The sequence below is a fragment of the Podarcis bocagei genome (assembly GCF_964188305.1).
Source record: "Podarcis bocagei genome assembly, chromosome: 7".
NCBI classification, from domain to species: Eukaryota; Metazoa; Chordata; class Lepidosauria; order Squamata; family Lacertidae; genus Podarcis; species Podarcis bocagei.
Genome location: NC_138132.1, coordinates 88,238,189 through 88,260,376, shown reverse-complemented (window position 1 = coordinate 88,260,376; position 22,188 = coordinate 88,238,189). Strand labels below are relative to the sequence as shown.

The following is a 22,188-nucleotide window of genomic DNA, read 5'->3' as shown; positions in this document are numbered from 1 at the left end:
TTTAACTTTTGAATGTTTAAAATTGTTGTTGTTCATTCTTCTTATTGATAATTTGATTGTTATATCTTTGGGGATGTTAGAGGAGGAGGAATGTTCCTCCTGGGGGAGTTTGCACACTTTTGCCCCCCAGCTCTCACCTGTGACTCCTAAAAGCTGTCAGCGTGGGGGACAGTGGCCACACCTCAGGAAACAGCTCTCACTGGCCCACTAAACCAGGTGAGGGTAGCCAGTGGGCCTCAAACCCTCAGTGAGTTTGGGATTTCCCCCTGCATGTGCAGACAGGCTCCAGCAGATTGAGCGGATGAGACCAAGAGTGGGTCCAATGGTCAGAAAGGTGGTTTAATAATTATCATGAAGAAGAAGAAGAAGAAGAAGAAGAAGAAGAAGAAGAAGAAGAAGAAGAAGAAGAAGAAGAAGAGTAGTAGTAGTAGTAGTAGTAGTAGTAGTAGTAGTAGTAGTAGTAGTTTGGATTTGATATCCCGCTTTATCACTACCCTAAGGAGTCTCAAAGCGGCTAACATTCTCCTTTCCCTTCCTCCCCCACAACAAACACTCTGTGAGGTGAGTGAGGCTGAGAGACTTCAGAGAAGTGTGACTGGCCCAAGGTCACCCAACAGCTGCAGGTGGAGGAGCGGGGAAGCGAACCCGGTTCCCCAGAATACGAGTCCACCGCTCTTAACCACTACACCACACTGGCTCTTATTAGGCATAGAAAGGTGGTTTCTGCATGTGCTGTAGGAGGGAATTGAGCGGCAGATGAGGTTCATCCCCCTGGGAAGGAAGCCAGTTAGGCAAAGGAAAACTCTGGTTCCAAACCTCCACTGCTTTGCAGGATATCTTCAGGAGAAGAAATGGCCAAGGAGTAAACCCTATACAAATCTGGGGTGGAATCCCTAAGACAACTTGGATAGTGTGGGACTAGCAGAAATGACTGGCAGAATCCGAGACCGGGGAAAAGAGACGGAGGAAGAAGATTGGAAGAAATTTAAGAACTACCTTAAGAAATATTGTAAAATTTATGAATTTTAGAATAATGTGGCTTTTAAAATTAAACGGAGTACAGCTGTAAAGATTAAGTGAAAGGAAAGTAAGGATGAAAATTAGACAAAATCAAGGGTGAGGACTTGCTGAATTAAATTTTTGAAATGGGAATGCAGAAAGGGGAGGTATGAGGAGGTCGGTAAATAAGTTTTAAGAAAATAAGGTATTGAAATTATACTTGTTCTTTTTTATGTTGTTTTTGTTTGTGTGTGTGTGTATTGTTATGTTTGTTATAATCTGTAAAATCTTAATAAATATTTATTAAAGAAAAAAATAAGACAACTGGATAGAGCCTTGTACACCTCCTTCCAGCAACTCCTGTTGGTGCCAAACGTCTTGCACTGCTTTCCTTTGGGCCACATCAGTGAGGACAAGAGGAGCATCTTGTCCTCTGGGCAGACCATGAGGCTTGTGCCCCAGGGAGGTCACTTCAGTGCAGCTAACACAGCAGTTTGGCTTCACCCCTGGAGTCACACTCCATTGTCTCTTGAGACATAATAATAATAATAATAATAATAATAATAATAATAATAATAATAATAATAATAATAATAATAATAATAATAATTTATTTATACCCCGCCCATCTGGCTGAGTTTCCCAGCCACTCTGGGCAGCTCCCAACCGAGTGTTAAAAACAATCCAGCATTAAATATTAAAAACTTCCCTAAAGAGGGCTGCCTTCAAATGTCTTTTAAAGATAAGATAGCTGCTTATTTCTTTCACATCTGAAGGGAGGGCGTTCCACAGGGCAGGCACCACTACCAAGAAGGCCCTCTGCCTGGTTCCCTGTAACCTCACTTCTCGCAATGAGGGAACCGCCAGAAGGCCCTCGCCGCTGGATCACAGTATCCGGGCTGAACGATGGGGGTGGAGATGCTCCTTCAGATATACTGGACTGAGGCCGTTTAGGGCTTTAAAGGTCAGCACCAACACTTTGAATTGTGCTCGGAAACGTACTGGGAGCCTATGCAGATCTCTCAGGACCGGTGTTATGTGGTCCCGGCAGCCACTCCCAGTCACCAGTCTAGCTGCCGTCTTCTGGATTAATTGCAGTTTCCGGGTCACCTTCAAAGGTAGCCCCACATAGAGCGCATTGCAGTAGTCCAAGCGGGAGATAACCAGAGCATGCACCACTCTGGCGAGACAGTCCGCAGGCAGATAGGGTCTCAGCCTACGTACCAGATGGAGCTGGTAAACAGCTGCCCTGGACACAGATTTGACCTGTGCCTCCATGGACAGCTGTGAGTCCAAAATGACTCCCAGGCTGCGCACCTGGTCCTTCAGGGGCACAGTTACCCCATTCAGGACCAGGGAGTCCTCCACACTAGCCCGCCCCCTGTTCCCCCAAAACAGTACTTCTGTCTTGTCAGGATTCAACTTCAATCTGTTAGCCGCCATCCATCCTGCAACCGCCTCCAGGCACTCACACAGGACTTTCACCGCCTTCACTGGTTCTGATATTGACAACACACAACCCGAGCATAAGACTGAGGGGCTCACAGCATTCACACCCCAGATCTTTCTTCTCCATTAGTTGCAGCTTTGGATTCAGCACAGAACTAGCAGGTCTCTGTGTCTCTAGCGGCCAGCCTTCTTCCAGCGCAGCTCACCCACACTCTCTCTGGCTATTGTTCTCCTTCCTAGCAGCTGTGGGTGCTTGTGGAGGGAAGAAACCCATCCAATTGTCTAGAGGGCCCCATCATTTGGTTGTAGCATCTAACAAAGCAGTTTAACTTCACCCCTGGAGGTGCACTCCATTGTCTCTTGAGACACGACGGATGCCAACAACTTTTTAAAGCCATCTTGGCTGGTGGCCATGACAGCCTCCTATGGGAAATGGGGTGGGGTGGGGTGGGGACCTTTCTCTATCCACTTTCGCCATGCCATGCAGTTTTTTATATTTCTGTTGTGTTGCCTGGATCTCCACCCAGGCAGTGCCAGATTTACGTAGAAGCTAAACAAGCTATAGTCTAGGGCCCCATTCTCTTGGGGGCCCCTAAAAATTAAAGGGGAAAAAACCTGAATGTACATTTCCAAAATATAAGATAAAAAACAAATAAAATGGCTTTAGATACCTATTAGGTGCATAAATTACATAATAATAATAATAATAATAATAATAATAATAATAATAATAATAATAATTATTATTATTATTATTATTATTATTATTATTATTATTTATACCCTGCCCTCCCCAGCCAAGACTGCACTCAGGGGAGCTAACACCAGGTATAAAAGCAATTGATTAAAATACAACTTAAAAACAAGATTAAAATACAACATTAAGATGCAGTCTCATTTCAGAAGAAACTCAAATAAAAAACTTTTTGATAGCATATATTCAACACAAAAAACAGTGACAATTTGTTGTTGACAAAGGACAGCTGGACATATAAAGGGCCCCATGACCTTCAGTAGCTTAGGGCCTCATCAGACTTAAATCTGGCCCTGCATTCAGGCCATTCATTCCTCAACTTTGATGCCCCAAATCCCTTAGCAGGAGATGCTGTTGAAGCCAAGGCAACAACAGCAACAGCCCTATCAGGCTAAGGCTCCTCCCCAAAGTGTCAAGGGCTAAATTAGGCAGTTCAAATATTTGTTTCAGCAGAAACACAGCAGCCATCCAATAAGCTGCAAAGTGGAAATGAAACTGATTTGAGTGCGACTCTGCAGCTGCTGAGAGGTAAGCCAGAAACTAGGCAGACTCAACTGCCCAGGTCACGTGGGCTCTTGCTCAGGTTCAGTACTTCCAATACGGGGCCTGACCTGCTCTACAGGGCTGTTGTCACCAGGTAATGCATAAGACTCTCTCAAACTCCGTAAAGGTTAAGTATCATTATTAGCTAATGAGCTCCCTCTGCTGGAGGCTTGTGGATCAGGTTGTGGGTAAATGGAGAAGATGTGAATTCAACGCAGTGCAAACGCATCTTACAATGGGGTTCTGTTCCAAGAAGGGTTCTGTGTATACATGGAAAGTGTGTACAGTGGTACTTCGGGTTACAGACGCTTCAGGTTATAGACTCCGCCATAGCTGTCAACCATCCCTTATTTGGCGGGAAACTCCCTTATCCCAGCGCCGTGTCCTGCTGCTGTCCCTTATTGATGATGTCCCTTAAATTTCCCGGGTTTCAAAGGAAGCAGCTCCTCTCCCTCCCTCCCTGCCGGCCAGGGAGGAGGGAGGCTCCAACTGTGTTTCTTGGCTGCGTTGCTCACCCAATCAGGAGTCTAAGAAGGACTGGGGGGGTGGAGCTTGCATGCCCTGTGCCGATCAAATCGGCCGCGTTGCCTGGGGACTCGCCTTTGCTCAGCGCTTCCCAGGGAAGAGGTGACGGTGGTTTCCCTTACTGCATCCCCTTTGCCGGGTTGCTGCGCTGTGGGAACCACCCCTTGAGGCTTCGTTTGGCTGCTGGCTGGGCTTTCTGCCTTTGGCTCGGAGGGGCTCAGAAGTTGAACATACCCGTGCCTGGAAAATCCCTTATTTTGGCTGCTGATCCCTTATTTTTGAGGCTGCTGGTCCCTTATTTTCAAATCTGTAAGTTGACAGCTATGGACTCCACTAACCCAGAAATAGTACCTCCGGTTAAGAACTGTATACCTAAACCCTTGGAGCTGCCCCTGTGGTAAAGTGGGTGCAAGGAAGAGAGAAAATCCCCTTGCCTTCTAAAGTCCAAGTGTTGAACAGGCCTTGCCCAGCAAGCAAGGCAGAGAATTTAAAAGCACCTTTTGCACCAGAAAACCCAAGCAAATTCATGGAGGAGGAGAGGGCTATTGAGGGCTCCTAGCCACAAAGGCCATGCTCTTGCTTTACAGTTTTTACAGTTCAAGGCAGCCATGCTTCTGAATACCAGTTGCTGGAAACAGCGGCGGAGGAAGCCTCTTGGGCACCTGGGGTGGCGTGCCCAGTGTGGGGCGAACCACCCATAGGGGCGGGGTGTGCAGCACCCATAGGAACAGGGTGCACGGCGCCCTTAGGGAGGGATGGGATGGGGTGCACGGTGCCCATAGGGACAGGACGTGGCATGGGGCATGGAGTGGTGCCCTTAGGGATGGGGCACGCCATGGGGGCCAGGGCCTCAGCCGCCCTATAGCTGGGGGAGGGGGGAAACAGCGGGCGGACATCATGGAGCTTGCGGGGGCCTGAGACGCATGGCTCTGGCACGCTGCAGGCCGCACGGTGAGTGCCGCCTGCCATTTTGTCACCCCCCTCAATGGGGACACCCAGGGTGGACTGCACCCACCACACACCCCTTGCTATGTCCCTGGCTGGAAACCACAGGAGGGGAGAGGGCTGTTGTGCTCAAATTCTGCTTGCGCGTTTCCCCATTGGGGCATCTGGTTGCGCACCATGAGAACCGGATGTTGGACTAGATGGGCCATTGGCCTGGTGCTTCAGGCAACAACAACAACAACAACAACAACATATTATTATTATTTATAACCTGCCATCTGGCTGAGTTTCCTCAGCCACTCTGGGCGGCTCCCAGTCGAGTATTAAAAACAATACAGCATTAAATATTAAAAACATTCGTAAACAGGGCTGCCTTCAGATGTCTTTTAAAGATAAGATAGCTGCTTATTTCCTTCAAATCTGAAGGGAGGGCTTTCCACAGGGCGGGAGCCACTACCGAGAAGACCCTCTGCCTGGTACCCTGGAACCTCACTGATGTTCTTGGGGATGTTTTTGACTCTTTTCTTTTCTTAAAAAAACATTTTTCCATGCTGGGAGCTGCCCAGAGTGCCTGGGGAAACCCAGCCAGATGGGCAGGGTATAAATGATAAAATTATGATGATGTTGATTTGAACTACAACTCCCGTCAGCCCCAGCCGGCTCAACTTTAGAATGCTGGATCTGAAAAGAGTCATAGTCCCAATGTTTTGGAGGGCATGCAGTTGGGGGAGGTTGGCTTGGAAGGACCACAGATCAGACTCTATATGGGGCAGCTTCTGATGTCCAGAAATGGCATCTGAGCATAGCTGTCAACTTACAGATTTGAAAATAAGGGATCAGCAGCCAAAATAAGGGATTTTAGTCAACCAGTTCCCGAGCCAAAGGCAAAAAGCCCAGCCAGCCCAGCAGCCAAACGAAGCCTCAAGCAGTGGTTCCCACAGCGCAGCAAACCGGCAAAGGGGATGCAGCAAGGAAAACCACCATCACCTCTCCGCTGGGAAGCGCTGAGCAAAGGCAAGTCCCCAGGCAACGCGGCCGATTGGATCGGCACAAGGCATGCAAGCTCCACCCCCCAGTCGTTCTTAGACTCCTTATTGGGTGAGCATCGCAGCCGAGCAATGCAGCTCCTCTCCCTCCCTGGCTGGCAGGAAGGGAGGGAGAGGAGCTGCTTCCTTTGAAACCCGGGAAATTTAAGGGATATCATCAATAAGGGACAGCAGCGGGACATGGCGCTGGGACAAGGGACTTTCCCGCCAAATAAGGGACGGTTGACAGCTATGCATCTGAGCTGCAAGTGAAGTTTCCAAACAGTCCAAATGCTTGTTGAGTTATTGATCAACCACACACACAACTGTGATAATGGAGGCAGGAGAGGGAAAGTGAGACACAGACGCCCTTTGCCTGCTTTGACTCATTTGCACTCTGTGTTTCTTTTGTAAGCTCATTTTTTGTCTTATCAAGTAAGGTGGAATTAACGTATTATCTCCTTCCTCTGATCCTCGGCATTTGAAGTTCATTGCCTTTGTCATGATCAGCCTTTTGGCTGAAAAGGCTGCAGGAAGAACAAACGGCGACAGGATGAGCCACCCAGCTTTTGCGAAGCCCCAATCGAGGCGAGACACCAGAGAGCCATAATCAGGTCTTTTCCTTTAAAGAAAAGAAACCTTCCGGAGAAGAACCATTTTCTGATCTAAACCTCCCAGAGGTTTGAAGCAGTTTCCTCTGCTGGGGAAAACACAATTTCCCAGAAGCACAAACGTCTGCAAGGGGGTGGGGTGGAAAATATTGCAGCGAAAAGGGCTGTTGTTGTTGTTTTTAAGAATGTAAGAAAAGCCTGCAGGATCAGGCCAACGGCCCATTTAATCCAGCATCTTGTTTTCACAGTGGCCTGTTGCAAAACCACAAGCAGGATTCAACTCTTCCCTCCTGTGAGGTTCAGAGCAACTGGTATTCAGAAGCCTCTGACTGTGGAGGCAGAACAGAGCCATCAATAGACCTCCCCTCCAGGAATCCATCTTTTAAAGCCCTTCACCCATGTGTGATCTCAATATTTTATTTCTTCTATCTTATTGTGTTGTTATAATTTAATAATTATTCAGTTATTTCTATTGTTATTTTCTTGCTTACCCCTGCACGTTTTACACACTATCTATTAATATTTCAATTCAATTCTGAAACAATATTTTTTCATGTATTCCTTCACTGCATCCCACTTTTTGTTTATTCTCTGATTTGAGCGACCTCTAATAATTGCTGTCAATTTTGCCATTTCTGCAAATTCGCAGAGTTTGTTTTGCCATTCTAATACTGTGGTTCTTTGCGCAGCAGGAAATCTCAACCTGTGGGCTGCCTTCTGGACTGCTTTGATGCCCCCCAGCCTACCGCTTATTCCAAAAGAACTGACGGCGAAAACAATGGAGGAACGAATGCAAATAGGCTTGCAACAGATACAAGCTGAAAAACTTACAGATATAAGAGCAAGTTCATACAGAGCTGCAAAATGTGCACCTCATATTTCAGTTTGAGAGGAAACTGCAGGTAACCTGCCCATGCCTTGATGGCATTTTCTGCACACTGAAAAAAACGGCTCAGAGACGAAATGTCGGCTGCAGGCCATTTCCGGGTGCTTCCTGTCGCAGGCTCTCAAAACACAAGCAGGAAGAAGCCGTGCTTCGTGTTTTCAAGGCGCTCAGCAAAAAAACCTTAGTGCTGGAAACATCCGTTATTTTGTGAAACCTTTTCTCGGTTTATTTCGTGATGATCTTCTCCACGTCAAGAGAAGCAGAGAGAACGTGCTAAATGGCACGATGGTTGGTGCCGTTACTCAGAATAAAGTGCCCCTGGATTTAGCACAGCTGACGTGGGTTTATTGATTGCAGCGTTAGGAGGAGCCAGACTTACTCATTTTGCACACCCTGCTGCTATAGCATCACCCCTTGTACATCTCCTGTGCTTTGGGGGACACACTTCAAGTAACAAAGGGTTTGGTCACATTTAGAAACTTATACAGAATGGCAGGAAAAGGTTTGGCAGCACTAATGCAGAAGAATGTTTTGCTCCACTGGGTGCCCATCCCCAAAAAGAAACAGTTTGTGCAAAGCAGGTAGGAAAGGTAAGACTCACTCTCAGGGTGCCAACTTGAATAAAATATTGGGGGCAGGTAAGCCCCACCCCGGAAGTGAGAGCTGGACCATCAAGAAGGCTGATCGCCAAAGAATTTATGCTTTCGAATTCTGGTGCTGGAGGAGACTCTTGAGAGTCCCATGGACTGCAAGAAGATCAAACCTCTCCATTCTGAAGGAAATCAGCCCTGAGTGCTCACTGGAAGGACAGATTGTGAAGCTGAGGCTCCAGAACTTTGGCCACCTCATGAGAAGAGAAGACCCTGATGTTGGGAAAGATGGAGGGCACAAAGAGAAGGGGACGACAGAGGACGAGATGGTTGGATAGTGTTCTCGAAGCTACCAGCATGAGTTTGACCAAACTGCAGGAGGCAGTGAAAGACAGAAGTGCCTGGCGTGCTCTGGTCCAGGGGGTCACGAAGAGTTGGACACGACTAAACGACTAAACAACTAAACAACAACAACAACAAAGCCCCACCCCACATAATCAATCACATGACATGGTGCGTACACACCATTTTAATGGCAATGCCCATCAACTTGTGTGGGCAGCCCCCTCAAATATTTTATTGGGGGGACCAAAGCTCCCTTGGCCCCGAGGAGTTGGCACCTTCTTCCACCTTGGAAAGAGCACAGGACACAGGTAGACCAGCCCCAAATATGGCCCACTGCCGCCATGGCTACAGGCCGTTGCAGCAGGTCCTGCGTTTCAACTCACAGAAGCAGCAGATCTGAGTGTGTCAGGCACTGAGGACAGATGGGAAAATGGGGCGGCTGCTTTCACACCCCGATTATGAGGACCTAGAGCCCCACCCCTGTGAGAGAGAGACCAGGGAGCAGAGGAGAGAAAAGTATGACCTTTAGGACCTTTCTGCTGCAAGATCTTCTCCCTTCCCTCAGGGGCTTATTCAAGTGATACCAACAGACATGCAAATATTTTTCTCTTGCAGAATTGCTGTGGTTAATCCTTCTGCCCGGGGTCCCTATATTCACAGAGGCCCTGGGGACAAACATTTGCTCCCTCTGTTCAGAAGCTGTGAGGTGGCCAGAAAGACAGGTGAAACTGAGGAATAATGACATGATGTAGTCGAGCATGGAGTGGCAAAGTTTGGGGGGAAGAGCTCAAAGAGGAGGACAGAACTTCAGAGTACAGAAACTTCGTCCCCTCAAGTGATACCGCCTGCTCATTTGCAGAATCAAAAGGGCGAAAAATCCAACTTCCTCCTTTTTATATATAAAAAGAGAATTAAAAGCTGAAACGCTGACACTGCATCAGATCATAAGATGCGTACAAAAGACAAGCAACATGTCTGAGATAAGGAGGCAAGCTAATCTGGACATCTTTTTGTAGACGTGGCCCCTGGGCCCAAAACGGCCTGGGGAAAATGCTGTGCAGAGGTTTGTAAACAGCAGAGGAAGTCTACCTTTGGCTAAAGGGGGGGAGCTTCACTTCCAAGTTCTCACGAAACCCAAGCAGTCCTTGATACACGCAAGAGATTAAGGAAACAAGAGCAGCAAAAGCGTTGGACAAGGGCCAGAGAAATCTGGGTTCAAATCCCCATTCAGCCAGGAAGCTCATTGGGTGACCTTGGGCCAGACATTCTGTCTCAGCCTGGCCTCCCTCGCCGGGTCGTTGAGAGGACAAAATGAGGGAGGAACATCTAGAAATATAGTCAAGAAAAAACAGCCCTACCTATTTTAGACATGTCCATCTTCAGGTTGAGATCCCAATTCCGTGGCAGCTTGAGAGACATCCCAATTCCAGCAGCGGGAAGGTTTGCCCAACTGTGTCTGAACTGCAGGTCTGAATCTCCTCCACAGATTGTGTGTGCGTGCTTTATATATATTTAATTTCCTTCTGGGCTTACTTGAAAGAAGAAAAAAAGTCTCGGTTGACGTTGGTTTGCCAACAACTTCCTGTGATCTTCTGTGAGAAACCCAAAGGACTTCTCTTTTTTTATTTTCCAGTTCAGTCTCTTCAATTTCCAGGTGAAATGCAAATATCAGTTTATTTCCAGTTTATTTTGCCCCCCCCATCCCTCCAAGGACTTTGGAGAGCACCTGAGCTCCACCTGCATTTAGCTCCCTGCTAATGTGCAAACATGTAGTAAGACCGGCACATGCACACACCCTGAAACAGTTTGCAGGCTTGGTTCATGGAGGTGCATGGGCAGTGCTGTGTTAGTGCATTTGAGGAAGTGGGGGCTGCAGCTTGTACATCACTCATGCGCTGGGGGGTGGGCAGTGCCGGATTTAGGTATAAGCTAAACAAGCTATATCTCAGGGCCCCTCTCTCTTGGGGGCCCCCAAAAAATTTAAAGGAAAAAACCCCTGGATGTATATTTCCAATATAAGATAAACAAATAAAATAAAACCTACACGCAGCAACAGTGTTTTGTGTTGTGTAGGCTCCTATAGGGGGACGCGAGTGGCGCTGTGGTCTAAACCACAGAGCCTAGGGGTTGCCAATGGGAAGGTTGGTGGTTCAAATCACTGCGATGGGGTGACCTCCCGTTGCTCGGTCCCTGCTCCTGCCAACCTAGCAGTTCGAAAGCATGTCAAAGTGCAAGTAGATAAATAGGTACCACTCCGGCGGGAAGGTAAACGGCATTTCCATGCACTGCTCTGGTTCACCAGAAGCAGCTTAGTCATGCTGGCCACATGACCTGGAAAAACTGTCTGCGGAAGTGGACAAACGCCGGCTCCTTCGACCTGTAAAGCGAGATGAACGCTGTAACCCCCGAGAGTTGTTTGCAACTGGACTTAACTGTCAGAAGTCCTTTACCTTTATGCTCCTATGATGTAAGTAATGGGCCCCGCCTGCTAGCCTGCTCCCTAAAATATCACTGGTTTGCTCATTTCTATATATAGGTTGCCTACATTCTGCATGCACAAATGGCTTTAGATACCTATTAGGTCCATAAATTACTATATAGCATATATTCAACACAAAAAACAGTGGCGATTTGTTGTTGACAAAGGACAGCTGGACATATAAAAGGCCCCATTACCTTCAATAACTTAGGACCTCATCAAACCTAAATCCGGCCCTGGGGGTGGGGGGAGATGACAGCCAGAAAGTATTACGGGTTTTACGTGTGCAACTCAGCTCATGACTGTGGGAAACATCTGGCAACATACGGCGAGTGTGGCGTCACCTTTAGACCAGACCGTGAACAATGCTACAAATTTGTATTATCAAAAATGTACAAATTGCTTTTGGAAGGGTATACAAAGGATGAAGAAATTAAGGCAGTGACGATACACTGGGCTAGAGATTTTGGTTATAATATACAACTTTCATCTTAGGAAAAGTTATGGAAAGAGGACATAAAGTTTACTGCGTGCTGTTCGTTGAAGGAAAATGATATGAAAATGATGTGTCGTTGGTATCCAACAGCAACTGAAAGTGCAAAAATGTATAAAACTCGTTCAAATTTGTGTTGGAAATGTAAAGAGAAGAAGGATCCTCTTTACCATATGTGGTGGACATGTACACTGGTAAAGGCTGTCTGGGAAATGATATTTAATGAACTAAAGAAAATGTTTAAAAATACATTTGTTAAAGAAGCAGAAGCCCTTCTGCTAGGTATAATAGGTGAAGAGCTACCAGGAGAAGATAAAATACTTTTTATGTATGGAACGATGACAGCGAGAATGCTTCTAGCCCAGAGATGGAGAGGTACCAACAAAAGAATGGCAGACTAAACTGATGGAGTATGCAGGGATGGCGAAACTGACAGGGAAGGTCAGAAACCAGGAAAATCAAGTATTCCTAAAAGACTGGAGTAAATTTTCCACATATTTAAAAGACTACTATAAACAGTTAAACCTTTGGCAGGGATGTAATGACACTTGTAATATGGAATCAACTATGGTAACTGTGGATATACAGTGGTGCCTCGCAAGACGAAAAGAATCCGTTCTGTGATTCTCTTCGTCTAGCGGTTTTTTCGTCTTGCGAAGCAAGCCCATTGACGGATTAGCGGATTAGCACTATTAGCGGCTTATCTGCTGATTGGATCAGCTGATAAGCGGCTTAGCGGCTTAGAAAAAGGGGGGGAGGGAAAAAACCAGTAGGAACTTGCAAGACATTGTCGTCTTGCGAAGCAAGCCCATAGGAAATTCGTTTTGCGAAGCACCTCCAAAACGGAAAACTCTTTCGTCTAGCGAGTTTTCCGTCTTGCGAGGCATTCGTCTTGCGGGGCACCACTGTATAACAGATGGATACGGGTAAAAGATACAGGTTACTTTATTTTAAACACAGAACCCATAGAGGGAGGGAAGGAGCTCCGAAAGTTTGAATGAATCTTTTTTAATGTTTGAAATGGCTAAAGTTAAAATGTGTAAAATTATGTAAAACAAAACAAAAAAAAATATATTTATCATATTTTTCCGTGTATAAAACTAGGTTTCCCCCCTAAAAAATAATGTCAAGAATTTGTTGTTGTTTAGTCGCTTAGTCATGTCCGACTCTTCGCGACCCCATGGACCAGAGCACGCCAGGTAGTCCTGTCTTCCACTGCCTCCCGCAGTTTGGTCAAACTCATGCTGGTAGCTTCAAGAACACTGTCCAACCATCTCGTCCTCTGCCTTCCCCTTCTCCTTGTGCCCTCCATCTTTCCCAACATCAGGGTCTTTTCCAGGGAGTCTTCTCTTCTCATGAGGTGGCCAAAGTACTGGAGCCTCAGCTTCAGAATCTGTCCTTTCAGTGAGCACTCAGGGCTGATTTCCTTCAGAATGGAGAGGTTTGATCTTCTTGCAGTCCATGGGACTCTCAGTGTTCTATGAGGTCTGCCTCCCCAGACATTTTGGACTCCCCAACAACGCCTCCGACCAGCACAACCACCTGCCATTGTACAGTACAATCACATCTTAACAGGCATTTAATATAGTGACAGGCAATCATATAGTATATATGAATTGATTTTAGAATCAATTGATTTTAGAATGTATTTCAATTAATTGATTGTGTTTTTATGTAAACTGTTATTTTTACTGTTGTTAGCTGCTCTGAGCCCAGCTTTGGCTGGGGAGGGCAGGATATAAATAAAGTTATTATTATTATTATTATTATTATTATTAGTAGTAGTAGTAGTAGTAGTAGTAGTATATATGCTGTATTTGGTACAAAGTTGTAAGTGGGATGGGGGAGGGGAGGGGGTTAAATATGCTCTCTGTTCCTGTTTTTGAAAGCGCAAATAAAAATTTAAAAAACAAAAAATAGAATAAAATGAACCTTTCTGCTTGGCATAAATAACTGCACGCACACGCACACAAACAGTTTAGATACATTTTTATTTAACAATAAAACCGTATATAAATAGGATAAAATACCTTTATATAACATTTCACATTCTGACAGTCAAATGAACCAAAAAGTAACAGAGGCAAGCCTACAAGTGTCTGCAAGAAAACAAAACCCAAAAAGAAACCAACCACCAGCATTCCCCCTGTAAAAGACAAAAGCACAGAGAAATAAAGCAGAGGATTTGTGGAAGGGATAAGCACATCTGCATCAGAAGAAGAAAAACAGGAGGGGAGAGTCTGTGAGTGCAGAAAGATGTCACCAGGGCATCAAAGGGGTTCACAAGTTCTCGTTGACACAGACATGCCGATGAGCACAATGGTTCTATTGCCAGCTTTAGATATTGTGAATGTGGGACTTTTCTGTCAACCTAAGCTACCCTCCAAACATACAGAGCTGTTAGCAGAAAGAATTGGGGATGGAGGGAGGGACTGAGACAGCTTGGAAAGGGATGGCGAAGAGTCTGCTTTGATGCTTGGGAAATCTGTTGTCTAGAGAGGCAGTTAAGGATGCCTTCTGGGAGCCCTTGCTAGCAAGCGTGGCAAGGAGTCCCCCTCAGATACAAGTGGCAGAGCACCCCAAAAGATATGCCCTGGGACCCCCTCTTTGATATAACAAAAGGGAGTTGTGAAGACGTCAGCCTTCGAGCTCCTGAAATGTCAAATCTCATACTTCTGCTAAGCAACCAGTATCAGTTAAGCAAAGGGTATTTTAATTGGGAGGAGAGGGAGTTGACCAGGGTTCCCCAGTTCTTCTGCCCCCAACTCCACCCAGCCAGCCTTCCAGATCCCCACTCAAAGTATCACAACCGCTTCGCAAGTGAGTGCCCGGCTTCCACTCCAGAGACACTGCTTTGTGTCAGTGTCTCTCTCCTGACTGAATTCAGCCCCCAAGAATGCAGAATCCGGACTTGGGTCCAGCTCCAGCCCCTGTGAAATCCAGCCTCCTCACACAGCCCCTCTGGATCCACCTTCCCTATCCCATGAGAGGTGTGCAGGGCCCAGCTACCACCGGGATTGTGGGGAGGTGGGCCAAGGTTGCCTGGCTCAGGTGTGACACACAACACACCTCCAGCTCCACCTGGGTTGCTGGTGCGCGCACGCCATGTGCCAGGCAATAAGGCCAGCCAACCAGGGAGAAGGACACACTTTGGCCTGACTAGGCCTAGAATATGGAGCACACACTCCTCTAAGTAATAGCTACGGCACCCCAATTTAATCCTGCTCAACTCCAGGCCAACTCAGGGTTTTTTCACCAGCAAATACACCCACACCGCTAATGACCCCTTAAGCAGCTCCACTGCATGCCAAACTGCCTTTTGTGACCTGCTGCTCCCCTTACCAGGTGCCAGACCTTTGCTACATGTGTGCAACTGAAGTAAGACCCACAGGCTTCCTTTGGACAAGAGAGACTCTCTCCCACTCAGCCCCTTGGAGGAACTGGCTGTTTCTGGGTTAATGCTCTGGACCTGAGCAGCCCTTTTCTAATATGGCTGGGTCACAGCCCTCTTTGAACACCCCGAAAGAGAAAACTAATATGCCATTAAAAACAAACAAAAAAAAGGTATCAAACATAAAACCGTCCATAATGTTGTCACCTGATGACTAAAACCAGTATGTGAATTCTTCCTGTTCTGGGTAACTTTAAATGAGTGCCAGTTCTCAGGGGTGCTCCTGTGGTTACTTTGCAACAGAAATGCCAGCACTTTGTTTGACTTATACCCAAGACTAGCTCTTGCAAGGATCTGTAGACTGCAGGGGTGTCCAGTGTGTCACTCATGAAATGCATTGGCATGAGAAGCAATCCCACAACAGTGCGCAACTATCCAGACAGAGTGCACACAATGAGCCTTATATATTAGAAGTGTTGTTGGCTGTTGCAGGTATATATAGGTCTAGGATACACTGTTCATTTCTAGTTCCCTTTCAAAGGCAGGATGTAAGGGATTTTGGCTACCAGTCAAATAGCTGAATTTAGCTGGAATCAGGAAATGTCAGTGACATTTCAATGAAACAGAGACCCCCCCTTGAGCCCCCTCCCCCAATTTTGTTTATTAATTAATTACTGTTGCATGGCCACCCGTTGCCCCACATACCCATTCTGCTTCTGTCCTGCTTCCCCCAAGGTCAAAACACTGAGTAAGTTCAAACAAACACACACACACACACACACACACACACACACACACACACACACACACACACACACTTGCCCTTTTTTAGGTCTCAAAACCCAAAACTTCCCATCAAAATGGCAGGCATGTCCAATTTTGGGGTCAGCTGTGGTTAAAAGGCCATTGTTAGATCAGGAATAAAGACTGTTTCCGTGGGGGGGGGGGCGTATTGACAGCAGAGGAAAAGGAAGAATGGGGCAAAAATATTTCCCTGCAACCCCCCTCAACTCAATAAGCTTCTCCCACCCTGTGGTTTCAGATGCCTGGACTCCGAACCCGAGAGCGTTTGGGGCAGATGGGATGAAGGAATATACCAGAAGAGGCAGCAAAACAGTATTAAGTGAGCAGCTCTCAAAAATACACCTTAAAAAAAGAAGAAAAAGCTAATCAGCCTACTGCAAAGTGCTCCTCACGCACTCTCTTCTGTCGCAGAGGAAGGGACAGCACAGACGGTCAAGGCTGACCCTGAACTGGAACCACGTCAAGAGACTGGTATTACACCTAAGCTAGCAGATGCTCCGTGACTCAGGCCCAGATCTCAAAGCATGCGTAAATCTGAATCAAGGCTGGACCACTTCAGGCTGTGATGGGGGCTCAACGTGGTTGAAATTTCCTCCTTCCAACAAAACCCAAAACAAATAAACCCCCAAATAAACTCCAACACACACACGCCTTCAAATGGAAAACGAACAGAATCTTTATCCTCACCCTCTCACTTTCTGAGTCCTGATAATGCCTTTTTTATGCATGAGCTTTCAGTCATGAGAGTCCCTTTCTGCAACTGAGAGTGGGACCAGTGCCTTGGGAACGAGGACTCCAGTGGGAACGTTTGAGGGGGCAGAAGACAAACAGGAGCCTCACAACAGCAGCGACTAAAACAGCTGCATGAGCTGGACAATGCAATGGCGAGCCTCTGCTCCTTTACGACCCCTTGAAGTTCCCAGGTGTCCTGCCTCAATATCCATCTATTCAGGTTCTTTTCCTCCAAAATGAAAAAGGCTTAAAAAAAAAGAAGCAGCAAAAAAAACCCAAAAAATGTTCAGTAGGATTTGTGAAATAAAACCTTTAAAAAAAAATGCATTTGCCTTCATGGTCTTCCAATTTTTTTTGTTGCAAATGGTTCGCTCTGCTTCAGGAACATAAAGATAAATGCCCCGATATTCCCTGCTTATCAAGAACAGCTCAGCAACAGGTGAACTTTGCATCCTTTTCCGCCAGCAATGCAAGAAATATGGCGACGCCACAAGGACAGGGAGCAACATGCATCCATTTCTGCGCAGGAAACTGGGTTAGAAGAGGAAGCGCCTTCTCCTGCTGGCAGGGATTTCCCCTGCAGGGAAACGAGACAACGGCAGCTGTTTCCAGCGCAGGGTGGAAGGCCTTGCCCCCACCCTCTTGCAGAAGCGCCACTTAGGACATTTGGCATCGCTGTCCTTGAATCTTCCTGGCTCTCAAGCTGCTTCCGTGAGGAAAGGGCCGCTGGATCCCAATTTTCTTGGCTGGCCTGGGGGTGGGCATCCCATCTCTGTGAAAACCCACTCAACATTATACACATGGCACTAAGGATGGCTCTCTGCACCACCAAATTGTTGGATGTTTGTGTGGTGAACGGGGACGCAGATTGGGGAAAACTGCTCACTTGACTGGACTTAGGAACCTGGGTGTTTGCCAAATGCAATACGCAGCGCCGGATCCGTCTCACGGATAAGGAAGCCAGGATGGTGGAACAGGGGTGCATAATCCAGATAATTTTGATTCAACACGACTGCCTCCTTTCTTTTTTTAACCCAAACTATTTGGCACTCTTGCCTGTCTCTTCCCTCTCCCCGCTACAAAAGCCCCGCTGCTCTGAGAGTAGAATGAGCCTTGCACGACTTTCTATACACATCTGGGAATAAGAAAAACCACCGGGCAGATCCGAGGGGTAAAAGCACCTTCCAAAACCATCAGCCGAGCGCCTCCTTCCGGGCCACAGTTCCTTCCCAGCTCAAAGCTCCCCTTTGTTTGCTCCAAACCACCGCCACAGAGATATAGATACGTTTCTTTTTGAAAATGCACAAATGCAAACCTTTTATATGGAAAAGGAAGTGAGAGACATGAGGCTTGGTTATTGTCCTAAATCAGGCAAGCTGGGAGAGGGTTTCCTCTGGGGGGTGAGGGGCTTGCCCATGCTCAGTCCCATCCTGCCGACACAGGCGCCTATGCATCCTTAGAGCCAGCCAGCATGCCCTTGTCCACCAGGTGGGCCTTTAGCGTGTTGAAGATGTTCAGCTGCTGATCTGGTCGCAGAGTTAGCAGCTGCTGGATCAGCTTGCTCGGATTAGGACCCCTGGAGTGAGAAGAAGGTAAGAGTTTGGATTTGATATCCCGCAGTCTCAAAGCGGCCAACATTCTCCTTTCCCTTCCTCCCCCACAACAAACACTCTGTGATGTGAGTGGGGCTGAGAGACTTCAGAGAAGTGTGACTGGCCCAAGGTCACCCAGCAGCTGCATGTGGAGGAGCGGGGAAGCGAACCCGGTTCCCCAGATTACGAGTCCACCATTCTTAACCACTACACCACACTGGCTCTCTAGTGAAGAAAAATAAGGCAATCTTGTCACCTCACCAGGCTGGGAACGTTTGGAAGGGGAGGCTTCCCACAGACCAAGGTTTCCCAAAATTGGGTGGCCAGCTGGACTACAGTTCCCATCACCCCTGACCACTGGTACTGCTGGCTAGGGATGATGGGAGTTGTAGTCCAAAAACAGCTGGATACCCAGGATTGGAACACCCTGCTGTAGACCCATGCCTTGTTTTATTTTGCTACTGGGATTAATGGCTAAGGCGAGTCTGCCTTTCAATTCCACCGTCAGGCTCTCCTTTGACACTGAGTGAGGAATCACTTTGAACCCAGCCTCACATTCTCTCCACCCTCCTATCCTCTGAACTGAGAACACAAAGATGATTAGAGATGGTGTGGGGAAATTGTACCCTCAGAATATTTGATTCACCGTCCCAGAGTCAACTGAGGTTTGGCTAAACCAGACCCATTCCAGATAAGTCATTTGTAACTTTTATAAGCAATAATAGTGTGTTATACAAACCTCCAATGACTCACGCATAGCTCTGGAGGGGTATTTGCCTTCCTCCTGATGGATATTTCTTTTGCCTAGCCTAGACCTGTTTCTGACTGCTCCCTTCCCCAACCAATTAATTCTCTTACTAATGGCTTCTGTTCTGATTTCACTCTGACCCATCACTCCATGTTTATTTCTTAATATCGATGATGTTGCAAAAAACCTCTCTACTCCGTTCAGTCACAGTTGTGGTTCTTTGTTCTCCTCTTAAGGAGCTGTACATCTCTTTGCCTTTTTACAACTGCATTTTCAAAAGCCAATAAAGATATACTTTTAGAAAAAGAGAACCCAAGGATTGATGGTGCGACCTGCAACCAAACCAAACCATCATCTCACCTGATAAAGCTTGCAATGTATACATTCACAAAGGTGGCCATCAAGTACTGACAGTCAAACCGATCCATGATGCCTCCGTGCCCTGGGATGGTGTTGGCAAAGTCCTGCGCAATCGAGGGAGAAAAGCAGAGAGTGTGTATGCCCTGGCAGGTGGAGGGAATTCCGGATCCAAACTCACCTGCCCTCTTGACACCAGGAAACAGGGAGGAGGAAAAGATCATCACTAATTTCCGCCCCCATCAGCCCCTACCAAACAAAGAGTCCTCAGTCTGTTCACACCCCACTGGAAGTTATGGAATCTAAATTTTTTCACTTCTTGTTTACTAACCCAGACTTTCAGGAGAAGGCTTTCTGTTTTTGAAATCGAGCTCCTATATTTTATATAAACATTTAATTGTTTTATAGAAAACCCCCCCTGTAAATTTACATATACAGTAAAAACAGTTTTAAGTTTTGTAAACTGTACATTTTTATCACTGCAAGACATTTTGATGTGTAGATAATAAAAGTGGGGCATAATATAATATCTAGATCAGTGTTTCCCAACCACTGTTCCGCGGCACACTAGTGTGCCGCGAGATGTTGCCTGGTGTGCCGCGAGATGTTGACTGGAGGGAGGCGGGCGAGTCGGGCGGCGAGAGGCGGGGCGGCGGCGGCAAGGAGAGGCCGCCCAGCGCGGGGCTCTCGCCATCTGCCTGCCTGGCTGCCTGCGAGCTCGGCAGGCAGTGCCTCCGTCCGCGGCGCCCGCCTCGCGGCTCTCATTCCCTGCCAAAGCTCACCCAGCCAAGCCGCGCTCTCCTTCCTGCCTCGCTTTGCTGCCTCCTCCCCCCCCCACCCCCAAAGCTTGGAGGTTCCCCGGCAAGGGGGAGGGGAAAAATTGAAACTTACACTTTCGTGCGTCCCTCCCGGCGTGACGCTGCGCGCTGACGTCACGGGGCTGTAATGGTGGTGTGCCTCGAGATTTTTTTCATCAAACAAGTGTGCCTTTGCCCAAAAAAGGTTGGGAAACACTGATCTAGATAACTATTCAGTTAGAGTTTTAATTACTTTAAAAATAATATTTTACATGTTTTTAGCTTTTTTGGTTCTTTATCTGTGTTGTTTTAATCTGTGCAAGCTGCCTTGAGTCTGGGGAAAAGGCAGGATACAGAAAAACATAATGATAACAAATATATTCCAGGAAACGTTTTATTAGAATGGAAGTGGGTTCGATAGACCTGCCATCCTGACCGGGCTCTTTCAAGGCCGCCTCCCTTTCCAGCTGTGCCATACCTTGATCTTGAAAGCTCTTTTAAATCCGCTGGCAAAAAACCCTCCGAAGGGACCGATGAGGGAGGCGAAAGTCGAGAGTGCAATGCTGTGGATCTGGAAGGGGTACATCCGAACTGTTTTCTGGATAAAGGAGAAGGGGGTGGGGGTTCACTGTCAGTTGAAGAAGCTCTGCCATGCCAGCAGCTCACACCGGCGGGTAGGTGAGCTGGAAAACGGCCCTGCAAATCCTGCCTATTATACTCGCAGTCTTACGACTGACTTTAAAATGGAAATTAAAATACTTTATTGTCACTTGTACAACTTGTATACAGTGAGATTACACGAGCACCCCCCACTCAGCTCTCTTAGTCTTAATTCCCCTTGTTTACACACCCACCAAACCCAAAAGTCAGTTGCCCTGTTGTTATCTTTTCATTCAGCAGCCCACGGATAGAAGCTGTTCTTTACCCTGTTGGTGCGACTAGTCATGCTTCTATATCTTCTGCCCGAGTGCAGGAGATCAAGAAAGTGCCGGCCAGGCTGTGAATCATCCCTGAGAATTTTCCTCACTCTCCTGAGGCAACGTTCTTCCGCGATGTCTTCCAGCGGATTCACGGGACAGCCCATAATATCTTGTGCTGTATTCACCACCCTCTGTAGCCACTTCCTATCAGACGATGTCAAACCAGTGTAAGAACGTAAGGATAGCCTGCTGAATCGGGCCAATGGCCTATCCAGCATCCTGTTTTCGTCAGCCAGTTACCCTGCATGCAGGATTCAAGCACAACAACACACTCTTTCCCTCCTGCGATATCCAGCAACAGGCATTCAGAAGCATGAGCAGAGCTCTCTCCTAAATGAATTTGCCCAGTCCTCTTTGAAAGCTACCCAAGTTCGTTGGCATCAGTGCCTCCTGCGGAAGGGAGTTCCCTAGTTTAACGATGCGTGCAGAAACATTTTCCTTCATCTGCCCTTCATCTGTGGGTGTCCACAAGTTCAGCAGAATTGTTCTTTTTTTCTGGACTGCACCATTTTTGGACTGCAATTATGTAGGGGGAGGAAGCACTATATATATGTGTGCTCCCCACAAATCCTTCCCCCCCCGCACACACCCCATTCCAAAAATGTCCACATGTAGCAAAACGCAGAGGCAGAACATTTCTCTCATACGTCCTCATTTTCTCAACGAAGGAGCTCGCTTTTGTAGGGTAGATTCAGACCCTCCCTCACTTGCCCTGGTACAGTCCAGGGAAAGTTGTGCTTGATTCTGCTGAACGTATAAGCTGGTAGCCGTCAATCATCGCACACACCCACTTTAGTAAAACAATGTGGCACAATGGTTAGGTTGTTGAACTAGGACCTTGTAGACCAGGGTTCAAATCCTCACTTGGTCATAAAGCTCAGGGGCCCCAGTCATTGCCTCTCAGCCTATCCTACCTCAGAGGTGTGGGATGTGAAACTCAAGAGCAGTCAAGTACAACATTCCTAGAGTGAACATGTTTACACATGGGGAGGAATGTCTGTCCAGCCAGCAGGTAAACTTCCTGTTTCCTTCTGGGCTGGGACAAACTTCCTCTGCATGTGACTAGAGGTGGGCGTGGCCTCACCTGTGCAGGTAACGACAAAAGCACAGGGCAGGGCAGCCATCTCTCTCTCTTTCACCACA

The 22,188-nt window shown here is 47.1% G+C and overlaps 2 protein-coding genes and 2 long non-coding RNA genes across 4 annotated transcripts in view; 1 reads left to right on the top strand and 3 right to left on the bottom strand.

The window, feature by feature from the left end:
- ARHGAP25 (Rho GTPase activating protein 25) overlaps positions 1–10,566 on the bottom strand; it is a 30,678-nt gene extending 20,112 nt beyond the window's left edge. The window contains exon 1 of the mRNA XM_081203054.1: positions 10,031–10,566. Coding sequence (XP_081059180.1) covers positions 10,031–10,091 — 61 coding nt within the window. The 5' untranslated portion in view covers positions 10,092–10,566. The remainder of the gene's footprint in view (positions 1–10,030) is intronic.
- Positions 1–22,188, bottom strand: part of LOC308592084 — a 145,975-nt gene that overhangs the window by 32,955 nt on the left and 90,832 nt on the right. The gene's annotated exons all lie outside the window — the stretch shown is intronic.
- On the top strand, positions 13,623–16,439 carry LOC308592067. The gene is made up of 2 exons (XR_014010338.1): positions 13,623–15,312; positions 15,544–16,439. It is a non-coding gene; the product is annotated as an uncharacterized lncRNA (long non-coding RNA).
- Positions 17,609–22,188, bottom strand: part of CDS2 (CDP-diacylglycerol synthase 2) — a 44,877-nt gene continuing 40,297 nt past the window's right edge. Inside the window, exons 11-13 of the mRNA XM_081203129.1 lie at positions 20,544–20,663; positions 19,272–19,375; positions 17,609–18,147 (exon numbers count right to left, since the gene is read on the bottom strand). Of these exons, the coding sequence (XP_081059255.1) occupies positions 18,018–18,147; positions 19,272–19,375; positions 20,544–20,663 (354 nt within the window). The 3' untranslated portion in view covers positions 17,609–18,017. The remainder of the gene's footprint in view (positions 18,148–19,271; positions 19,376–20,543; positions 20,664–22,188) is intronic.